Here is a 20,268-nt window from a genome sequence, read left to right as displayed (position 1 = left end):
GAGAACAGAGTGACATATTTAACAAACTCCAAGTCAACACATGCCAACCCAGAATACTCTACCCCACAAAGCTCTCCTTCTATGCAGGAAAAATAAACAAACAAAACCTCCAGAAATCCAATACTACTAAATCCCAATTACAAGAAACCCTAAGGCCAAAACCAACAGAGGAATGAATAGGAAGAGAATAAGGTAAAGAATAGAATCACAAAAAGGCAAACAAAATGGTAAATAGGGATGCCAGTGTATCAATATTAACTCTAAATGTAAATAGACTAAACTCACCAATAAAAAGACAGAGAGTACAGGCTGGATTAAAAAACAGAACCCAACCTTTTGCTGTCTACAGGAAACACATTTAACTACTAAAGATAAACATAGCTTGAAAGTAAAAGGATGGAAAACAATCCTACAAGCAAATGGACCAAAAAAAGAAGGCAGGAACAACTATGCTTATATCAAATAAAAGACTTCAAACTAAAAAAGGTAAAAATAGACATAGACAGTCACTATATTATGATTAAGGGGGCAATACATCGAGAAGACATAAGACTCATCAACATATACACACCAAATGAAAGAGCACCAAAATATATCAGACAATTATTATCATCTTTGAAAACAGAAATTAGAGAAAATACATATGCAGTAGGAGACTTCAACACACCACTCTCCCAATGGCTAGATCAACAAGGCAAAAAATAAGCAAGGCCACTACAGCTCTAAATAAGCCTAGATCTAATGGGCTTAACAGAAATCTACAGGATACTACACCCCCAAAAATCTGAGTACACTTTTTTTTCAAGTGCACATGGATCATTCTCCAGGATTAATCACATATTGGGACACAAACATCAACAGATACCCTAAGATCAAAATCATACCAACTATCTTCTCTGATCATAAAGGAATCAAGCTAGAAATAAACCATGGTGAAAAAAAGCAATGAATGCACCTATCTCATGAAGATTGAAACCCACACTACTGGAAGATCACTGGATCAATGAAGAGATCAAAGAAGAAATTAAAAAATACCTTGAGACAAATGACAATGAGGACACAACTCTCCAGAATGTATGGGACACAGCAAAAGCAATTATAGGAGGAAAATATATAGCAATACAGGCTCACATCAAGAAATAATAATATAACGCAAAGAAACAACCTAATCTCCCACCTTAAAGAACTGGGAAAAGAACAACAATAACAACAACAACAAAACACCCAAAAGCCAGTAGAAGAAAGGAAATAATAAAAATCAAAGCAGAAATAAATGAAATAGAAGTTAAAAAAGAACAATCCAAAAGATCAATGAACCCAAAAGTTGGTTCTTAGAAAAAATAAACAAAATAGACAAACCTCTAGCCAGGCTCACAAAGAAAAACTGGGAGAAAGCACAAATAAATAGGATCATAAATGAAAGAGGAGAAATTACAACAGACACAGAAGAAATCAAAAGAATAATCAGAGATTACTATGAACAGTTATATGCAAATAAGTTCAACAATCTAGAAAAGATGGACAAATTCCTAGAATTATACAATCATCCAAAGCTAGATAAAGAAGAAATAGAACATCTAAACAGATCAATTACAAGCAGTGAAATTGAAACAGGAAATCAAAACCCTACCCAAAAACAAGAGCCCAGGACCAGATGGCTTCACAAATGAATTCTACCAAATGTTCAGAAACAAACTAGTGCCTATCCTACACAAACTCTTTCAAAAAATTGAGAAGGAAGGAAGCTACAAAATATGTTTTATGATGCCAACATTACACTAATACCAAGGCTGAACAAAGACAACACAAAAGACAAAACTCCAGGCCAATCTCTCTAATGAACACTGATGCAAAAATCCTCAACAGAATCCAACAATGCATCAAAAAGATAATTCACCATGACCAAGTGGGATTTATTCCGGGGGCACAAAGATGGTTCACCAAAAACCAATTAATGTAATATAACACATCAACAAAAATAAAAACCATATGATCATATCAAAAAATGCTGAGAAAGCATTTGACAAAGTTCAACATCCATTTATATGAAGGCCCTTGAAATTCTCAGGATAGAAGAAACACAACTTATTTCTTCTTTATCTAGCTTTGGATGAATGTATAATTCTAAGGAATACTTAGGAATAAAGCCAACAAAGGAAAGACCTATACAAAGAAAATTACAAGACACTATTAACATAATAAAGGTCATATATGACAAACCCATAGCCAACATCATTCTCATTGGTGAAAAGCTTAATTTTCCTTTAAGATCTGGAACAAGACAAGGATGTCTGCTCTCACTACTGCTATTCAATATAATACTGGAAGTCCTAGCCAGAGCAGTAAGACAAGAGAAAGACATACAAGGAATACAAACAGGGAAAGAAGTAAAACTATCACTATTTGCAGACAACATAATATACATAGAGAACCCTAAAAACTCCACAGAAAAGCTAATCAAAATAATCAAGTTGAGTAAAGTAGCAGGATACAAAATCAACACACAAAAATCAGTAGACTTCCTATATGCAAACAATTGATCTGAAGAAGAAATCAAGAAAACCATCCTTTTTATAATTAAAACAAATAATCAAATACTTAGGAGTAAACCTAACAAAAGAGGTGAAGGACCTATACAAATAAAATTATAAAACACCATTAAAAGAAACAGAAGACACACAGAAATGGAAAGACATACCCTGTTCATGGATTGGAAAAATTAGTAACATCAAAATGGCCATCCTACCAAAAGCAATTTACAGATTCAATGCTATTCCAATAAAAATTTCAATGGCATTCTTCATGAAATAGAATATTGATGAAACTCACATGGAACCACAAAAAAGCCTCGAATAGCCAAAGCTCTCCTGACTAAAAATGAAGGAGAATGGCGGTATCACATTCCCAGGCTTCAAACTATACTACAAAGCCATAATAATTACTGAAACAAAAACAGACACACAGACCAATTGAATCAAACAGGAAACCCAGAAATTAAACCCACATATTTATGGACAACTAATCTTTGACAATGGAGCAAAGACTATATAACAGAACAAATGCAGTCTGTTCAATAAATTGTGCTGGGAAAACTGTACTGATACATGCAAAAAAATGAAGCTAGACTACCACCTCACACCATGCACAAAAACCAACTGAAAATGGATAAAAAAATTGGAGATAAGACCTGAAACCATAAAATATATAGAAGAAAATATAGACAATATACTACATAACATACAACTCAGTAACGTCTTTAAAGACACATCCCCCAAAGCAAAGAAAGTGAAGGAAAAGATGAACAGCAAAAGAGACACTAACCAAAGAGATACCCTGCTGATTGGGAGAAAAATTTTGCACACAATACTACTGATAAGGGAGTGATCACAAAAATCTACAAAGAGCTGACATTACTCAACAAAAACAAAGTAAACAGTCAAAAAAACGGGCAGAAGAGCTAAAAAAACACTTTTCCAAAGAAGAAATGCAAATGGTCAACAAGTATATGAAAAGATATTCAACATCACTTGTAATCAGGGAAATGCAAATCAAAACCACAATGAAATACTATCTTACACCAGTGAGAATGGCACATATTAAAAAAACAGGAAACAACAAATATTGGCAAGGATGTGGAGTAAAAGGAACCCTCCTACACTGCTGGTGGGAATGTAAACTGGTACAACCACTGTGGAAGGCTCTGTGAAGTTTCCTCAAACTATTAAAAATGGAGTTTCCATATAATCCAGCAAGTCCACTCCTAGGAATCTACCCAAAGGACTCAAAAACATTAATTCAAAATGATACCTGCACCCCTCTGTCTATTGCAGCACTATTTACAATAGGTAAGACATGGAAACAACCCAAATACCCAAAAATAGATGACTGAATCAAGAAGATGTGGTACATATACACAGTGGAATATTACTCAGCAATCAAAAGAGATAAACTCATGCCATTCACAGCAACATGGGTGGCGCTGGAAGGGATCATGCTCAGCGAAATAAGCCACAAAGAAAAAGAAAAATATTGGATGCCTTCCCTTATAGGAGGAATGTAGGGGGAACAAATAAGGGATCAGGAAAAAAATAATTATAATAAATTAAAAAACAAAATTAACTGGCAAATATAAATTAGAGACATTCTTTGGGGGAAGGAGAGGGCTCAAAACAGGGAAGAGCACAGGGACTATGGTGATGGTGCATGGTGAACTGGTGGTGGGAACTCTACGGGAATACACCTGAGAGGAGAAAGCATACGTTGTACAAAAGGATGTAAAATATATATTTAATAAATAATAATTTTTTTTTTTTTGGTGGGACCCTCGCAGGCGGCCGGGGAATGAACTGGCACTGCAGAGGCTGTGGGCAGCCTCACAGCCCAGCGCTCAACAGCTGCGCCACTGGGGGGGGGGGGGTGGAAGCCCAATAATAAATAAATGTTTTAATGACTCCAAAGCCCTCTTTTGAAATCAGACCTTTTGCATGGAGAAACAGTAGGCAGGCCTTATAACCTTGTCCTTTAAATTAAAGCTATTACGTTTAGATCTATTTTTTTTTCAGAGCATTAATCCATTTTCTAGCACTTTGGAATTAGTAGATGCTTTAGAGACCATCTTTTCTTCCACCTCCTCCTTTCTCCTTATTGATCTGAAGACTGCTCAGGAGAGAGAACAGAGGACCAGAAAAGGAAAGTGACTGCTGTGAAAACCAACTAGATAACAGGCAAATTTTGAACTTGGAGCACCCAGTTTATGTCTTAATCACTATTTCTTTAGAGATCGAAATTTGTAACATTCTGGCTAGACAATATCAACCTACTACAATATTTAAATTAGCAGAATCTGTTTCTTTTGCTCAGTGTAAATAAAGAAAAAATAATAGAAGAAAAGGTTGCTCTACATCTTAATAATGCAGTTGGAAACACAGGTCAGAAAACAGAAAGATGCCCTTAATTTTTGTAGTGCTCATAGTTGTAGCTTTATTTCTGGCCTTTTCAGGATATTTTGGCAAATAGATAGTGTGAGACATAGTAAACAATTATCTAGAATGAAGTTCCAAATAGCAGCACTGATAACTACAAAGGATGTTTTTGTTTTAGTTGGAGTAAAAATCTCCTATCATACTTTTTTTTTTGTGCCAGAATGTTCTCTAGATATTTCACATTAAATTACTGACCTATAATCCATGGGTGGGGAGATTTGGCCAGATGGAAATGGGCTATGATATTAGGGGTGTGTGGAATTTGTAATAATCTGTCCCAGTTTTGGACTTTGAATTTGTTCATATTCCTTGGCTCTGTCTTCAAAACATGAACTCAAAAACAGACCCCAATGGAGTTAGTATATGATTCAAAAGCACATAGATTCAGAGCTAGTTTGGAGCACTGTAAGAATCACATTCAATTTACAACTAGATCAATGCTATTTTTTGTTCCAGGTAAAACATGATTGGGCATGGAAACGAGACATCTAGTTTCTAGTACCAGAAATGCCACAGGTTCAATAATTTAGGTCAACTAATCACTGCAGGGATGTCCTTCGGGGTCTGAACCCAAGAGGGTAACATATCTGAGAAATGGGCATTCACTTAATCCCATCTCACTGGGAAACTCTTAGGAACGAGCTAGGGTTGTTTCACATTTGTATCTAGTAAAGAAGTAGGCACATATCTTACCTCCAGAAGAGTTAGGAAGGAAAGGGAGGACATCCAAATTCTTAAAGATAAATCCTTTAGTATTTAGGGGTTAAGACTCATAATGTGAGCAACTTTCAACTGGTACATTATAATACAAAATAAAAAGCACACAGAGACACGCAGAGAGAACAAACATTTCATAAAGTGAACAACTGGTGAATCTCCAGTGAAGGAAGAATGGTGTTTACTGTACTACCCTTCTTTATTTTCTATAGGTTTAAAATCTTTCAAACTGAGAAGTTAAAAACTGCATTGCTAGCTCAACTAAAGAAAATATGGATTCATTTAAAAAGAATTAAAAGAGAAGATGGCAACAAGAACAGAACTAAAAAAAAGATATTAGAGAGAAAAAAATAAAACCATTACAAAAATGAAAATCATATGTAGACACTGCTTGGGAAAAACATAAAATGTGGAAGAAAAGGACATGGAATGAAAGTGGTCGGAGAAGAGGGTAGGTCTGAGAGACAGCAGGCCTGGGCAAGCCCGCAGTCTGCTGTTCACTCAGGCATGCGTCCAGTGGTATTTATTCAGCAACTGCTAACTAGTAGGTTCCATGCTCAGAACTGAGTATGCAAACTACCTTCTAGAAGCTCAGAAGAAGTATAACAAAGGGATCACAGCCTGTCAAATCTATAATAGAGGTCTGCCCCACAGAACAGAAGGCAGCAGAAGAGACAGAGTAGAACTTTAAAGTTGAAAAGTATACTAGTTTCCCATGAGAGAATTTAGTTTTGTAATAAATTGCCACTAATTTGGTGACTTCTAATAACAGAAATTTATTCTCTCCCATTTCTGGAGGCTAGAAGCTCCAAATCAATTTCACTTGGCTAAATCAAGGAGGCTCTAAGGAAGAATATGCTCCTTGAGTCTTCCAGTTTCTGGTGGCTGCTAGCATTCATTGGCTTGTGAATGAATCACTTCAATCTCTGTGGCCACACTGCCTTCTTCTCTTCTGTGTAAAATCTCCCTGTGCCTCCTCCCTCTTAGATAAAGATACACGTAGTGGCACTTAGGGTCCATCCAGATATTCTAGGATCATCTCCCTATCTCAAGATCTTTAACTTAATCACATCTGCAGTAAAAGAGTACTCTGAAGCAGAAGATGCCAGTGTCATTGGACAGGAGGGCAGACAGGAGCCTTTGTGGGCCACAGATCTGTAGGTGGTGCTGTGATATGAAGGACTCTAAACTAGAGAAGGACTGGTCCAAATTTGGCTTTTAGAAGACTCATTCTGGCTGCAGCACAGAGGATGTACTGGCAAGGAACAAGGCATGAGTATAGGAAGACCAGTTCAGAAACTATTTCAGGAGTTCAGAAAAGATAGTAGGGAGAATGAGGAGTTAATTGCAAGAGAGCCAGAGAGAAACAATAGTCATAGCGGCAATGTTGGCGACATCCTAAAATATGTAATGCTTTTGAGATTACTGCATAGGCTAGACTATTCTTATCACTAATCTCCTTTGTCCTGGCTCATAATTAAATTGTCTGTAATACTAGCCCAAACTGAGTTAAAACTATAATCCCATCTGTGAAAAAGAAGAAAGAAAAAATGTCAATAAGGAATAGATTTTTGTTATCTTGGTTATTGTATACTATATTATTGCCTTTCTATCCTGAGAGATTTCATGATGCTGCATCCAAATCTGGTGATTTAAACACCAGCAGAAAAGGTCAGGGTTATATAAGACAGTATATTGTTGCTATTTTACAAGCTGTTCCATGCCAGTGTTTAATCAACCTTAAAACCTAAGCAGAAAAGCCCGACATATTGCCTTCCCATACAATTAAGAACTATTACATTTTGTCTTTTACTTGGGAACACAATTTCTTACATAATTGTACATTCATTATTTTAAAAATTGAACTCCACTGGAATAGTTTTACCAAGAAGCCACTGGGGTTTTTGCTTTCAATAAACTTAAGTTTCAGCAGGATAAATTTATGAGAAAAATAATACATTTAACAACACATCCTTTTGGGACTTACACCACTTTGTTAAAAGAAGAGCAACATGAGTCAAGAAAAGGTGAGAGAGCACTAAAGGAAGTTGTAAACTTTGTTCTATTGTGAACCAAATTAACCCTTTCAAATATAGAAATAATTGAAATAAGGACATATATGCTGGACACACAAAAAAAATGCTATTGCTTGCATCAGATCAATAAGGTTCCATAACTGATAAATTTTGAAAGAACATATTTATAATAACAATTCTTTAAATCTGTGACCCTTTGTTTCCAAAGAAGTAGGACTGCAGGCTATTATTAGGGGGGGCCTGAGCAGAAACTTTCTCCCCTGCAGGAGACAACTTGTGAGCTGGCTCAGTTATAACTCTTTCCCTCATACCGACCTAGGTTTCTAGAGTATGTGTTGCTTTTGAGAGCAATACCTGCCTTGGACTCCAGGTACCTTTTGCCTACCTTATGAAGACTGAACTCTATTGTCTATGTCAGGCTCTGACACTGGGTTTCTACCTCAATATAGTGGAGGGATCAAGACATTACCACTTCCTGATGGATCTCTGCCAGAGACCCCTGTGGTCTTCCCCACCTACCAGATCAGATCTTTCTGACTTGAAGGTGAAAATCAAGTTCTACGTTTCTTTACCTTTTGGGGACTGTGCTTTGGACACTTCATTACCTCTAAAGGCCCAGTCTTGACAGCTAAGATAATTTTCCTGATCCCTAACCCACACCCCAAACTCCCATTTCTGGCAAAATAATCATCCCACTGATGCAGTAGCTCAGTCTCATCCACCTCATAGTCAACCCACATCTGATGCCTGTAACACTCATTAACATTGATTGTTATGTGAATCTGCAAATATGGTTCAAAAAACTAAGAAAATGCTCTGCATGTAACTCAATTATCCTCTACCTTATGGTTGTGGCAGCTGCTTACAACATGAGATCTGTTCATACCTTGTTCACAAATAACAGCCCATTTCTCTACCACGTGAAGTAGGGAAGCCACAGCCAAAGTTACATTACAATATTTCTTCTTCTGCTTTGGCTCTCTCTTTTCACAATTATATAACTGTATGATGTTCAGCCTGGAAGCTTAATATAAACAGCCCATCAGATAGGAGAAGTGTTGAATCAGTCCTTAAATGTTGTTTTCCAAACATATCTAAGGCATTCTCTGTTACAGGCTCCTTATGTCATGAGGACATCCAGATCTTCCCAAGGCTGTATGTTCTTCAGGGCCACTAAGTCCAATTAACTGGCCTTGGTTAGTGCTGTGGAGGAGGACATGGACCTAACCTCATTCAGTTGGACTGAAGCCCATATATTTTCACTAGTTGAGAAAGTCAAGCTTTTCCTTCCTTAAAGTGAAAGGGAGTACATAGGGTTAAAGGGGTGAGCCTACTAAAAGTGGAACCAACAACCCCAGGATCAAAAGTTGAAAAGGGGAATGAAAAACTGAGTTTTGTTGTGGTAGACCATGTCACACCCATGGTTGACCAGCCCAAAGTAACCTTCTTGTGCTGGTCACCATAAGCGCATTGTAAAAAGACCAGTGGTCCAAGTTACTAAAATCTTGTTGTTAGAACCTCTGAATAGACATTTTGTGAATCCAAATTTCTTCAGGTCTTTCAGTGTCATCCAAACTGATTACTTTCTTTCATTATTTAAGCCAATTAAAGTTAGCATTTCTATGACTCATAAACTAAAGCCTCTTAATTACAAAACATTCTTGAAGGGAAGCCAAAAGTAAAAGTCAGAAGAGAGACTAACTAAATGAGTCAGACTCTTGGGGAGAAAGGATGCCCTGAACGAACTCCTCAAAGACAGGTATTATGGACTCCACCCCCACTCCAGGCCAAAGAGATTCAAGACACTAAGGACTACAAATCCTATAATGACATTATCACCAAAGAGGGGGGATTGCTAGGAATTGAGGTGGAGTTAAGCAGCCAGGTTTGGAATACAACCAGACATGTGGGCCTTGTAGGTATCTGAGCTCTTGGCTCTTGGTTTTTCATCAGCTCTCAGTGTGCTATTGGGATTCCAGCTTAGCGGAACTGATAGGATGCATTCACAAATTTATCTCCCTTTCCTTCTCCCTGAGTTACTCATTTTTTCATTTCCACTTCTTTTGTAAATAAACCCTTTATTAACCTTTTTGTGTGTGCCTGCAGTTGAGTATAAGCAAGTGGGTGAGGACCCACAGTCAGGCAACCCATTTCATATGGGATTACCCTATAACAGTTTGGCACCCAACATGGTAGAACACGTTACACCCGTGGTTGACCAGTCCAAAGTACCCTTCCTTGTGTTGGTCACTGTAAGTGCATTGTAACAAGACCAGTGGTACAAATTACTAAAAATTAAAAAAAAAAAATAATTTGAGAGATGCAAAGAAGGTGAAGTGGGTGATTTAGGAAACCAGTGCTGAGGCTATAGCAAGGCAGTAGGACATTTATTTTAGGCAGACTTCAGAATGGCCTGCCGAGGCTAGGATGGTTCTCTGAAAGAGCCATGCCAGGACAAACTCTCCTTGGGTGAGGTGTGAGCTCAAGATTAAACACTCCTTACTTCCTTTGACTGTATTTACATAAGGGATCTGCCCTCAGTCTACAACTCCTGACATATGCTAAAGATGACCATGCTGGGAGTGGCCGAGAGCTATGCGAGTGACAAGGTGAGGGAGAAGTACAAGTGTGCACATGCTGAGAGTTATGTGGAGAGGAAATGGAGGGTTATCTGCCCTCCTCCAGGCAACTAGGATAGCCTGTGTCCTTTGCATATCTCAGGACAAACTGAGTGAGGAGCTTTTACTTTGTGTAAAATGTAAGCCTATTTGAACACAGGGGAATGGGTTATAAACAGCTTAAATCAAAGAGGAATATTGCACCTTCAGGAAGAAGTGGGGGAAAGTAAAATAAATGGCATCAAAGTCTTATGTTACCACTAAATGAGCCTTCCCAGGTTGCCTGGTGCTGGTTGCGCTGGTTTGTTAAATTACAGTCACTGTCTGGAGACATGATCACACACCTGCCACCAAATACCTCTATCAGCTGTTCTGATGCTGATCACACTAATTTCTCTGACCCAGAAGTCTGGAAAGTGGCAGAACACATGGACAGTACTTTAAGATAGCAATCATTTTAATTAGGAAATCACTCCAATAAGAAAGTGTTCTGGAAAAAAAAAAAAGAAAGTGTTCTGGAATGTAAATATCTGTGGAGAGGAAAGTGGAAGTAAATGTCAAAGGGAGTAAGGTAGGCTCTAAATATAGAGAAATCAGTGGTTTTTGATGAAAGAAAGTAAAGTTATATCAAGTAACTGACATCGTTTCTCTTATTTTCAATTGTAATGAACTAAGTATTTTAACTAGTAATAGAAATACATTTCCTATAATATACGTTTATGTAATAGTACTAATAACTGTTAGTATTTATTGAGTATTTTCTGTATGTCTATTATCTGACAAATATTCTCCTATATAACACTACAGCCCTATAAATGTACATAGTGTTATTAATAATTTCATTTCGGTGGCACAAGGGGTTAAGATGCAGCATTATGAAGCTATCCACAGCCACTGCAGCATGAGTTCAATCCCCGGCCAGGGAGGTGACCCACATGGCGCAACAGACCTCTCCTGACTCACCCGCTGCTCCCCTCAGCAGTATGTTTCAGTTGATCTGCCTGTTCTTCTCCCCACTCTGTCTCTGGCGAATCCACTCACCCCCCACACCTCTGGCTTGTACACCAGTTCTTGTATGAATAAATAAATCTTTAAAAAAATTTTCATTTCAGTGGAGAAAACCAAAATTTGGAGAAATTAAGAAACTTGGCAATACACTTAAGAGAGAGGTTAAGCTTTTAAAACTGCACTACACAAGAACAAAAAAGGATAGCTTTGGAGAATGTCCTCCTTTCCATGGTTAGTTCTCAGATGCTAATTTGAAAAATCACCAACATTTTAAAAAGGAATTATTTAAATAATTCTTGTAAGGAAACAAAATGAATTTCCTGTACCAGCTGGGTAAAACATGCAAATTGAATGGTCATAGTAATGGTAACACTATTTTACAAACTTCTAAAAATTGTAGACTGAAATAGACGCAGATAGCTGCAATGAGACTGATAGAGAGGAAGAACTGAGAGAAATTATCACAAGGCAAACACCCTTGAAACAGCATCCATCAAGAAATGGAAAATGGGCCCCCACCTTGCACCCTCCCTTTGTCTGGTCCCACCTCCCTCTCGGTCCCCCCAAGGAACCATGGGTCTGACTTCACACTATCAATCACTTCCCCACTTTCCCTTAAAGAGTTTTATCAACCAAGTGTGGAACACCAAACACTGTAGTTGAAGGTTTCCTTTTTTCCTGCTATGTCTTGTAGGTCCATTTTGTGCTAAAGGTTATCCCACCATTATTCTTTCCCTTTTTTTTCCTTGTAAAATGATTTTTGAAAAGACCAAGTCATATAAATCTGCAAACTGGCAATATTTTCAGTATGGATTATGCTGATTGATTCAATGCAAATATAACGAGTAGTGTCAATTAAGACTTAAAAGAAGTTATCAGGTAGAGTTAAATGCAAACACCTAATTTCAAATCCACAAACGCATTAAAGCTGTTCCTAACCAGAACCATGGAATTTCAATTATTATTTTTTTCAGAAAATCTTTGATATAGTTGGTTTGAAGTAAATACACATACATTTGGTAAAGGGAAAATGCTGTGTTGGATCTGAAAATCAACAAGTATAAACAAAACAAAAAAGAATTTTTTTTTTTTTGGGAAGAATCAGCAACATCTACTCAGTCTTTCAGTTATTTGAAAGTTTTACCACACTGTTCTTTAAGTGACAATAATATACAGCTCCAGAAAATTGGTGGTAACAAAGAAAAATCAATAAAATGGCAATATAAAACTCAATGTGATTTTTCTTTAGTATGGTGAGACCAGCCATATTACTTCCCTCCCCCCACCCCAATTTACTTTCATCACATCTTTTCAAGCCTTCGTTTCTAAGCAATGGCCTTCAGGCACGGATTAAAAATAGCTTTGCAGTTAAACCTACTTGCTTTAAGATCTTGGGAAAAGTTATTTAACACAAATTTCCTTATGTGAACAGTGAGGATAATATGTACCTTACGAGGTTGTTGGGGGGCTCCAATGAGATAATAGCTATAAAGTGCCACAGAGTAAATGCATAACAAATGTCGGTCTCTTCCATTCCTTCTTCCCTGCCAAGTTGTATCAATTTCCTTTTAAATATATTGACTTAAAAGATTCAAGGCATTGAAAAATCAAAAGTTCAAAGAAAGGACAAAAAATTCTGAATTTTCATTTCGCCCTATGCCGAATAAACCTTTTTGACAATATCCTTACGAATTTAGATATTTAGCAGTACACATAAACTTTAAAGCATAAAAAACAAAACAACTCCTTCACATTATTTCCCACAGTCACCCCTTCCTATCTATTTCCTCTACAAACTTGCTGGTTTGGCCTTTACTTATTCAACCAGATAATAAGAGAGAACCTTGAGATCTAGTCCTTGAGATCAATCCAAATTTTACCAGTAAAGAAATTGAAGTCCAGAGTGACTTTCTCAAGTGCATTTAGCAAGTTAAACAGTAGAGTATAGAGAACAGCCTCTAACACCGGTTGCAAATTAAATGCCCATAGGGGCAAGCAGGTAAAAGAGATTTGTGCAAAGCAGGCTTAGGTAGGAGCACAGCCTGCTCTAAACTGAGCACACAACTAACCTGTGGGAAAAGGTCCAAGGGTTGCTAGAACTTCAACTATTTAAAAAGAGCATGTTTGTAAGCCTTTCTACAGGTCCATCAAGACACATCTATGGCCCAGATTTATTTTTTAAGATTATTTATTTATTTATTTTGTGTATGTAGGGTAAGGTAAAAAATCAGGCTTTTCTGCCCTCCCGCCATCAGGATAAATGAGGGAACCCTGTGATCCTGGGTGCATGCCTGATGGCGGGCACCTGAAGTGGGTACACCTGCGCGAAGACTGTGCTTTTTAAGGGCGGTGTCACGGGGACGCCAGTAGAAGCCGAAAGAGAAGAAGCCGGAAGCAGAGAACTCCAGAGAGCCCAGACAGGGTGAGGATTTGCTGGGGGCTGGGAGGCCTGCCAGCCATATGCCTGGTGAACCCCAATAAAAGACCTGCAAAAAGCCACTGAGGACTCTGACTCCTCCTTTACCCGGTCTGCATGGGATCAGAAAACCTGCACTGTGGTAGGTTACAGTGTAGAAGAACTGGGGTGTAGGCCAGAGGTGCAGGGGCTGAGAGGATTCATGAGACAGAGAGTGGTGTGGATCAGGAGGATTTATTGAAATACACTGCTGAGGGAAGCAGCAGGTGAGACAGGAGAGGACTGCTAGCGCCATGTGGGTCACCTCCCTGGCTGGGGATTGAACTCAGAACTCAGGCCATGGTGGTAGGCTATCGAGGTGGTCACTGAGACTTAATCCCTGGGCTACCAGGGAGGCCCAGGGCTGGATTTAATTTACAGTTGGAGATCTCTGCACCCTGCTAACCCTAATTTACATTTCTTTAATTTACTTTGATTCTCACATTCCCTGTTCAAAAAACTTCAGTGGTTCCCACTGTCTATAAGATAAAGTGCAAGCTTATTAATCAGTCCTTCAGGAAATTCATCACTGTATTCAAGACCCCAAACGACATTTCCATTTTACAACTTCAATTCCAGTGCAACCAAAACAACCACTGACTTCTACTCCAGGCACACGAGTGCTCACAGCAGCACCCGCCCAGGCCACAGGGGCTGCTGCTTGGTTCCTAGACTTTTCCCTTTCTCGAAATGCCCTCCTCCCACTAGTGAAAACTTGTCCATCTTTAAGAGGCCAGCTCAAACTGCCTTGCCACATAACAGCCCTGATGGCTACAGTTAAAAGCCAATTTCAATAGGACTTTATATCACTCACGTGACACTTACATATAACACCTTGTTTTGCACAGCTCATTTCCACAATCACCTTATACAATTCCTGGAAGGAACGGTTTTGGACTAAGAACTATGAATATCCCCACAGGGCTTTGCACATAGCAGGAAGTTCAATAACCATCTAAGAAACATCATCCTTCTATACTGAAAATGTGTGAATCAAATATAAAGAAAGTACCTTTGCAGCACTCTATTACATCAATGCTTTTTATAAGCAGTACAAAAAGGGGAAAGCCTTAGCTCCCTAAAACTTTTCCCTACTAAACTACTACTTTTACTTGCTTTGAGATTTCCTCCTCCAGAAACACATCTTTGCCTTTGGTAACACTGATTCTAAGAGATCACTGTTAAATATTCATTTGTTACATGAAACCATTTCAGGGGAGTTGGTTTCTTTCTGAATAAGACTAATTTAATCAGACCTGAATGCTATTCATTGGACAGAGTCCAGTTTGTCAGTTAATAGACATTGTCCAAATATTTCAGTTGTGATAAAACTGACAGAAGAAATGAACAAGCAGCATTAAATTGTGGATATCCAGCAACCAAGACTAATTTTCAGAGTGGAAGTCCTAAACTTACACTTCACACTTTGTTTTTTCTGAAGCCACCCCCATCTTCAACCATCTATATTCAGTTAGTGTCAAAAAAAAAAAAAAAAAAGGAAAATTTTACTCCGTTTTATTTTTACTGACCTGGCGAATGCTAGAGGCACTCAAAAAAATGTTTGCTGAATGAATTAAAATATTTTTTTTAACTTTTGCTTAAAAACAAATGCCATTAGTGAAGGTTAAAATACCAAGAGTCTTATCAAATGGCCTATCTTTGTACAATAGTGGAAAATGTTCATACAGTCTTACTCAAATGAGATTTCAGTTGAATAATTCAATTAGCATATTTTGAATACACCTTTTGTAACTTGTACAAACACATAATGTCAAAGGCAAATTGTCTTGTAAACATAAAGTTACATCCTCACATTTATATCACATGATGATCTGTGTTAGAGATGTTCGGGTGTTAGAGAACCAAAATAATTTGGAATTCCAGGAAACATTAAGGAAAACTAATGACTATAGAGGTTTCTACTGTGAAAACAATGTTTTCTCCTGTTTTAATTGAACCAAAGAGGAAAATTCATCCTTTAACTTTTTGGGGGAGTGTTTCTAGCATAAACACATTATAATATGCCTATAACATATACTCATAAGCATAACATAACAGATATGCTGAGAGAACTTCCCATAAAAAAGATAGTTTACATATAGTGATCAAGAGGCTCTGAGCCCTCCCATTTTTCTACTTAAGATGTTTTGTGGTAAAACAGACTTACAGCAACGCCTTCCCCTGTTGAAAACTAGTAAGACGAACGTTTTTATCTCCTAGGTTAAAAATTTTAACACAATTTTTTTTAACACTTCAGATACTAACATTCAAAAATATATTTCAGACATAAAAGGGTTTAGATATCTGATTATTGATTAAAAACCTGCTTTAGGGGCCTCCCTGCTGGCACAAGGGGTTAAGCACAGCACAATGAAGCAATCCGCAGCCTCTGCAGCACCAGTTGGATCCCTGGCCTGCCAGGGAGCTGCCCACATGATGCAGCAGACCTCTCCTATCTCGCCAGCTGCTCCCCTCAGCAGTGTATTTCAGTCAATCTGCCTGTTCTGTTTCCCACTCTGTCTCTGGTGGCTCCTCTCACCGCCTGCATCTCTGGCCTGTACCCCAGCTCTTGTATGCATAAATAATCTTAAAAAAAAAAAAACCTGCTTTAGACCAACAGCAACAAATATTTTAATTATATCATTGTAAAATAAAAAGACCCATGGATTTAAGAACAAGAACAAAGTAACACGCTTATGAAAATCGAAGATGTGGAATCCACAGTATCGAGATGATTTGTTCCCCACCACCACCACCCGTACCTCCAAAGAACATAAATGGCACTTTGAAGAAAGGGTGGCCAGAACTTTTTTTTAACCAAGCCAAAAATAAATGGGCACCTTCAATCCCCTCCACCCTCCTTGATCTCGTTAAATGTTCATTTCCAGCTGAACTGGCAGATGAGGCTAACAGTGTTTTCCCAACAGGCCGGTGCGAAAGAAGGTCCTGTAACTGAGATGGAGTGTTCTTGCTCAGAAATGGAGACACTGGGACACATGCACAGCATCTGCCGAGGTGACATCTGGTTGCCCTTAATGAGTTCCCTGCTTCTGAGACGGGGTGTCACTGTCTCTCTCTCCTTTATGGCCTATACAATGATCCCAGGGTGAATCTGGAGACGCTCCTCACTCCCACAATCCTTCCGGGAGAAGGCGGATTCGGCTGGGGCGGGGGGACTGTTTGGGATCCAGAGGCCCAGGAATGGCTCCACAGGGGTCAGGGCCACAGACTCGGACGCCCAGGAGAGGAGAAGGAAAAGTGGGGGGGGGTACCCCGCTCTCCCAAATGAGGGGTGATTAGGTCAGTGTGTGGAAGGCAACATCCTGCCGGCTCTGCCCGCGCGGGAAGCCGGGCGTCTCCTGACAGTTGGCTGGAGGAGCAGGCGGCGCTGCGGCCCCGCCCCGTCCCCACCGGGCGGCGGAGCGGCCGGCCCTTACCTGGTTCCTGCGGTACCACGCGCCCGACAGGGAGCCATTGCCGGCGCCCGGGGCCCAGTACGTGAAGTTCCGGGACAGCTCGTCCAGGGCGGCCGAGGAGGCGTCCCCCGGGCCCTCCAGCGTCAGCGCCGCCATGAGCCCCGCTCCGGCACCCGGGCCCGCGCTCCGGCCGCCTCCGGCTCGGCTGCACCGCCGGGCGCCGCGGAGGAGGTGCGCGCCGCGGAGGCCTCGCCCCCGGCCGAGGCCCGGCACTTCCTGCTCCGCGCGCCCGGCACCTGGGCCCGCCCACGCGCCCGCAGGTGCGCCCGCCCCGCCCCGCCCCCGCGCCAGGGGCCCGCGGGGAGCCCCGGGTCTCCGGCCTCTGGGGCCCCTCCGCATCCTCGGGCCCGTGGGCCCGGGCGCACCCGCCCAGTGTCGCAGGCTCGCGTGGACTGCGCCCTGGCGTCCGCACCTGCCGGGCCGAGAAAGCCCTTGCAGCCCAGCAGGTGCTTATAATCCACACTGATTGAAGGGAATGGGAGCGAAAAGGAGGCATTGGTAAGCCAAGGCTACCTTCTCCCCGTCTGTACCTAGCTATTCCAACTCCATCACATACGTCGTTTTTCTCACCTTGTATTAAAAAAAAAAATTGTTTGCATCTGGACAAGTCACGCGTTCCCGAAAATACTGTGAACAGCATGAGACTAAATTGATTTCATCAGTTAAATTTCAGTGACAACACCTGAGAGATCATTAGTAAATAGCCTTGCTATGAAGGAATGAATGCCACGTGGTATACCTGGAGGACCCCAGCGTTTATCAGGGGCTGACTGGCGTTTCCTTCGATTGGAATCAGAAGGATTTGCTGAAAAACTGCCGGTTACTGGATGGAAGGAGTTAGAAGGGTAGATAATTGTGGTTAATGGTCTTAATGAACTCTAACCAGATGTTCTGGTTTTACCTGTATTCAGAATCTATTGTGACAACCAATGATCTGTAAGGTGTTTCTCACCTTGAAGATTCTGATTCTATCTTCTTGTGGAAGTGCTGGAACATGGAATTCTTTTGCTTACACAATGCAAAGATTTTTCTTTTATCATGTGCTTTTACTGTCAGGACTTCATGGGGCAGATTTTCAAGAAAGGAGAATTGTTGCCCAGCAGGGAGAAAGTTTCCAGTGTTTCTTAAAGTGAATGTGCAAGTGAGAGAAAAAAAAATCACTTCTGGTAGAGGAAAAGACATCTATATTATCTTAGAAGTTATATCGTTCATTGCTTGAACACACGACATGTTCAGGAATAGTTAATATGGTAGCTAACTATTCCCAATTTTAAGAGGCTCACTTATTTCAAATCAACATATGAATTAAAAAATACTATTTTTATATTTTCTATAATATGAATTTGTGTGGGACTCTAATGCTTATTAATTATCTGTGCTTTTCTCAGTTGAGAAGCTTTGGGGTGCAAATAACAGAATTTTTAAATAAAAGTGGATTTAATAATAATTTACCTCCAGAGGGAATGTGACCCTATGTGTTTTTATGATGTCATTGCTTCACCTTTCTTTTCTGCCATCCCTGAGGTATTAACCTTGTCCTTTTTCATGATGTCAATTCCAGGTTGCAAAACATAATCATATTTAGAAAAGAAGGGAGGCATTTCTTATGTATCTTTTTTTAGGGAGGAAATCTTTCCAGAATCTTCTCAATAATATTCCCCCTAAAGTGGAAGGAGGGGGTCACCTGCTCGTCCATGTTGTATCTGCAAGTAATGGTTGGGCATTTCCAACCAGGAATGGGAGGTGAGTTCTGCCAGCAAGGAAGAACTGGGATGGGGCGGAGAATATCACCCGCAAAACCTGGCACAACCCCTCTTAGTATATTCTATCAGCCAGATTGTCACTAGTCATACCATCTCTAACAAACAAATAACAAGTTATGTTACTTTCTTGCTTAAAATACTTCCAAACATCCCCACTCACACAATAAAGCTCACACTTTTCAAACCTGCCAGATGAAATACTTTATGATCTAGCCCCCTCAGCTTTTTGCTACCCTCAACTTATTCCAATTTTTTATTTAAAAAGTCATTTCACCTTAAAAACCTCTAGTACAGGGCCTCCCCGGTGGCGCAGCGCTTGAGCGCTGGGTTGCGAAGCTGCCCAAGGCCTCTGCGGCGCCGGTTCGATCCCCGGCTGCTCCCCGGCCACCTGAAGAGGGTCCCACATGGCGTGCAGACCTCTCCTGCCACCCGCTGCTCCCCTCAGCAGTGTACCTCGGTCCTTCTGCCTGCTCTGCTCCTCGCTCTGGCTCTGGTGAATTCTCTCACCCTCCTGCACTTCTGACTGTACCCAGTGCATGTATAAATAAATAAATAAATCTTAAAAAAAAAAAAAAACTCTAGTATAGATTCCAAATGATATGTTGTCTGTGACATGCAATTCTCCAGAACCCATGATGCCTGTGTAGTTGCTGTGACTATCCTAGCATGTGGGGTGGTTGAAACAAGGATTCGTGACCAGTGTTCCTTCCCACACAGTTCACAGGAAGGTGACAGGGATGCGTTGGGAGTTATTTTAGTCCCAGCAGTGTAGGTGGAGCAGGAGGCTGTTCAGGGCTTTGTGATGGCCTCTATGTCTTGCTGGGTTTCTTCAAGGGATGTCCTGTCACTTTACTGCACACCAAGAGCCTTTGATCAACCTACTATGCTCAGCACTGAAATGATGGAGGTCTGTCTTCTTCAGCTAATTCAAAGAATTCTATTCTGGGTTCACATCATTTGGAGCTGGGCTTCACTGTGAACTTAGAAAGCAGGTTACATTTTGCCCATCTTGCCTGGGATCACCCACTTGTAGCATCCACAGTTTTATTTTTTTTTAATTCATCTTCAGCCTGAGCCAGCTGACACTATTTTCACTAATGATGAATGTCTAAGAGGCTGAGGTAGTTATTGATATAAAGTTTGAACCAGCTATTTTACACCATATATAAAAGTCATTTTCAGATTAAACATGTCAATGCGAAAGGCAAACTTG

The 20,268-nt window shown here is 40.1% G+C and overlaps 1 protein-coding gene across 1 annotated transcript in view; it reads right to left on the bottom strand.

Annotated features, from left to right (window-relative positions):
• The window catches only part of NIPAL2 (NIPA like domain containing 2), a gene marked incomplete at both ends in the record, with an annotated part of 92,620 nt that extends 75,232 nt beyond the window's left edge, over window positions 1–17,388 (bottom strand). Inside the window, one exon of the mRNA XM_084229540.1 lies at window positions 17,254–17,388. Coding sequence (XP_084085666.1) covers window positions 17,254–17,388 — 135 coding nt within the window. The remainder of the gene's footprint in view (window positions 1–17,253) is intronic.
• Window positions 17,389–20,268: the final 2,880 nt, after the last annotated feature.

The sequence above is a fragment of the Talpa europaea genome, assembly GCF_964194135.1.
Source record: "Talpa europaea genome assembly, chromosome: 3".
NCBI lineage: Eukaryota > Metazoa > Chordata > Mammalia > Eulipotyphla > Talpidae > Talpa > Talpa europaea.
The sequence above is the reverse complement of the archived record's forward strand: the minus strand, read 5'-3'. Positions and strand labels throughout refer to the sequence as shown.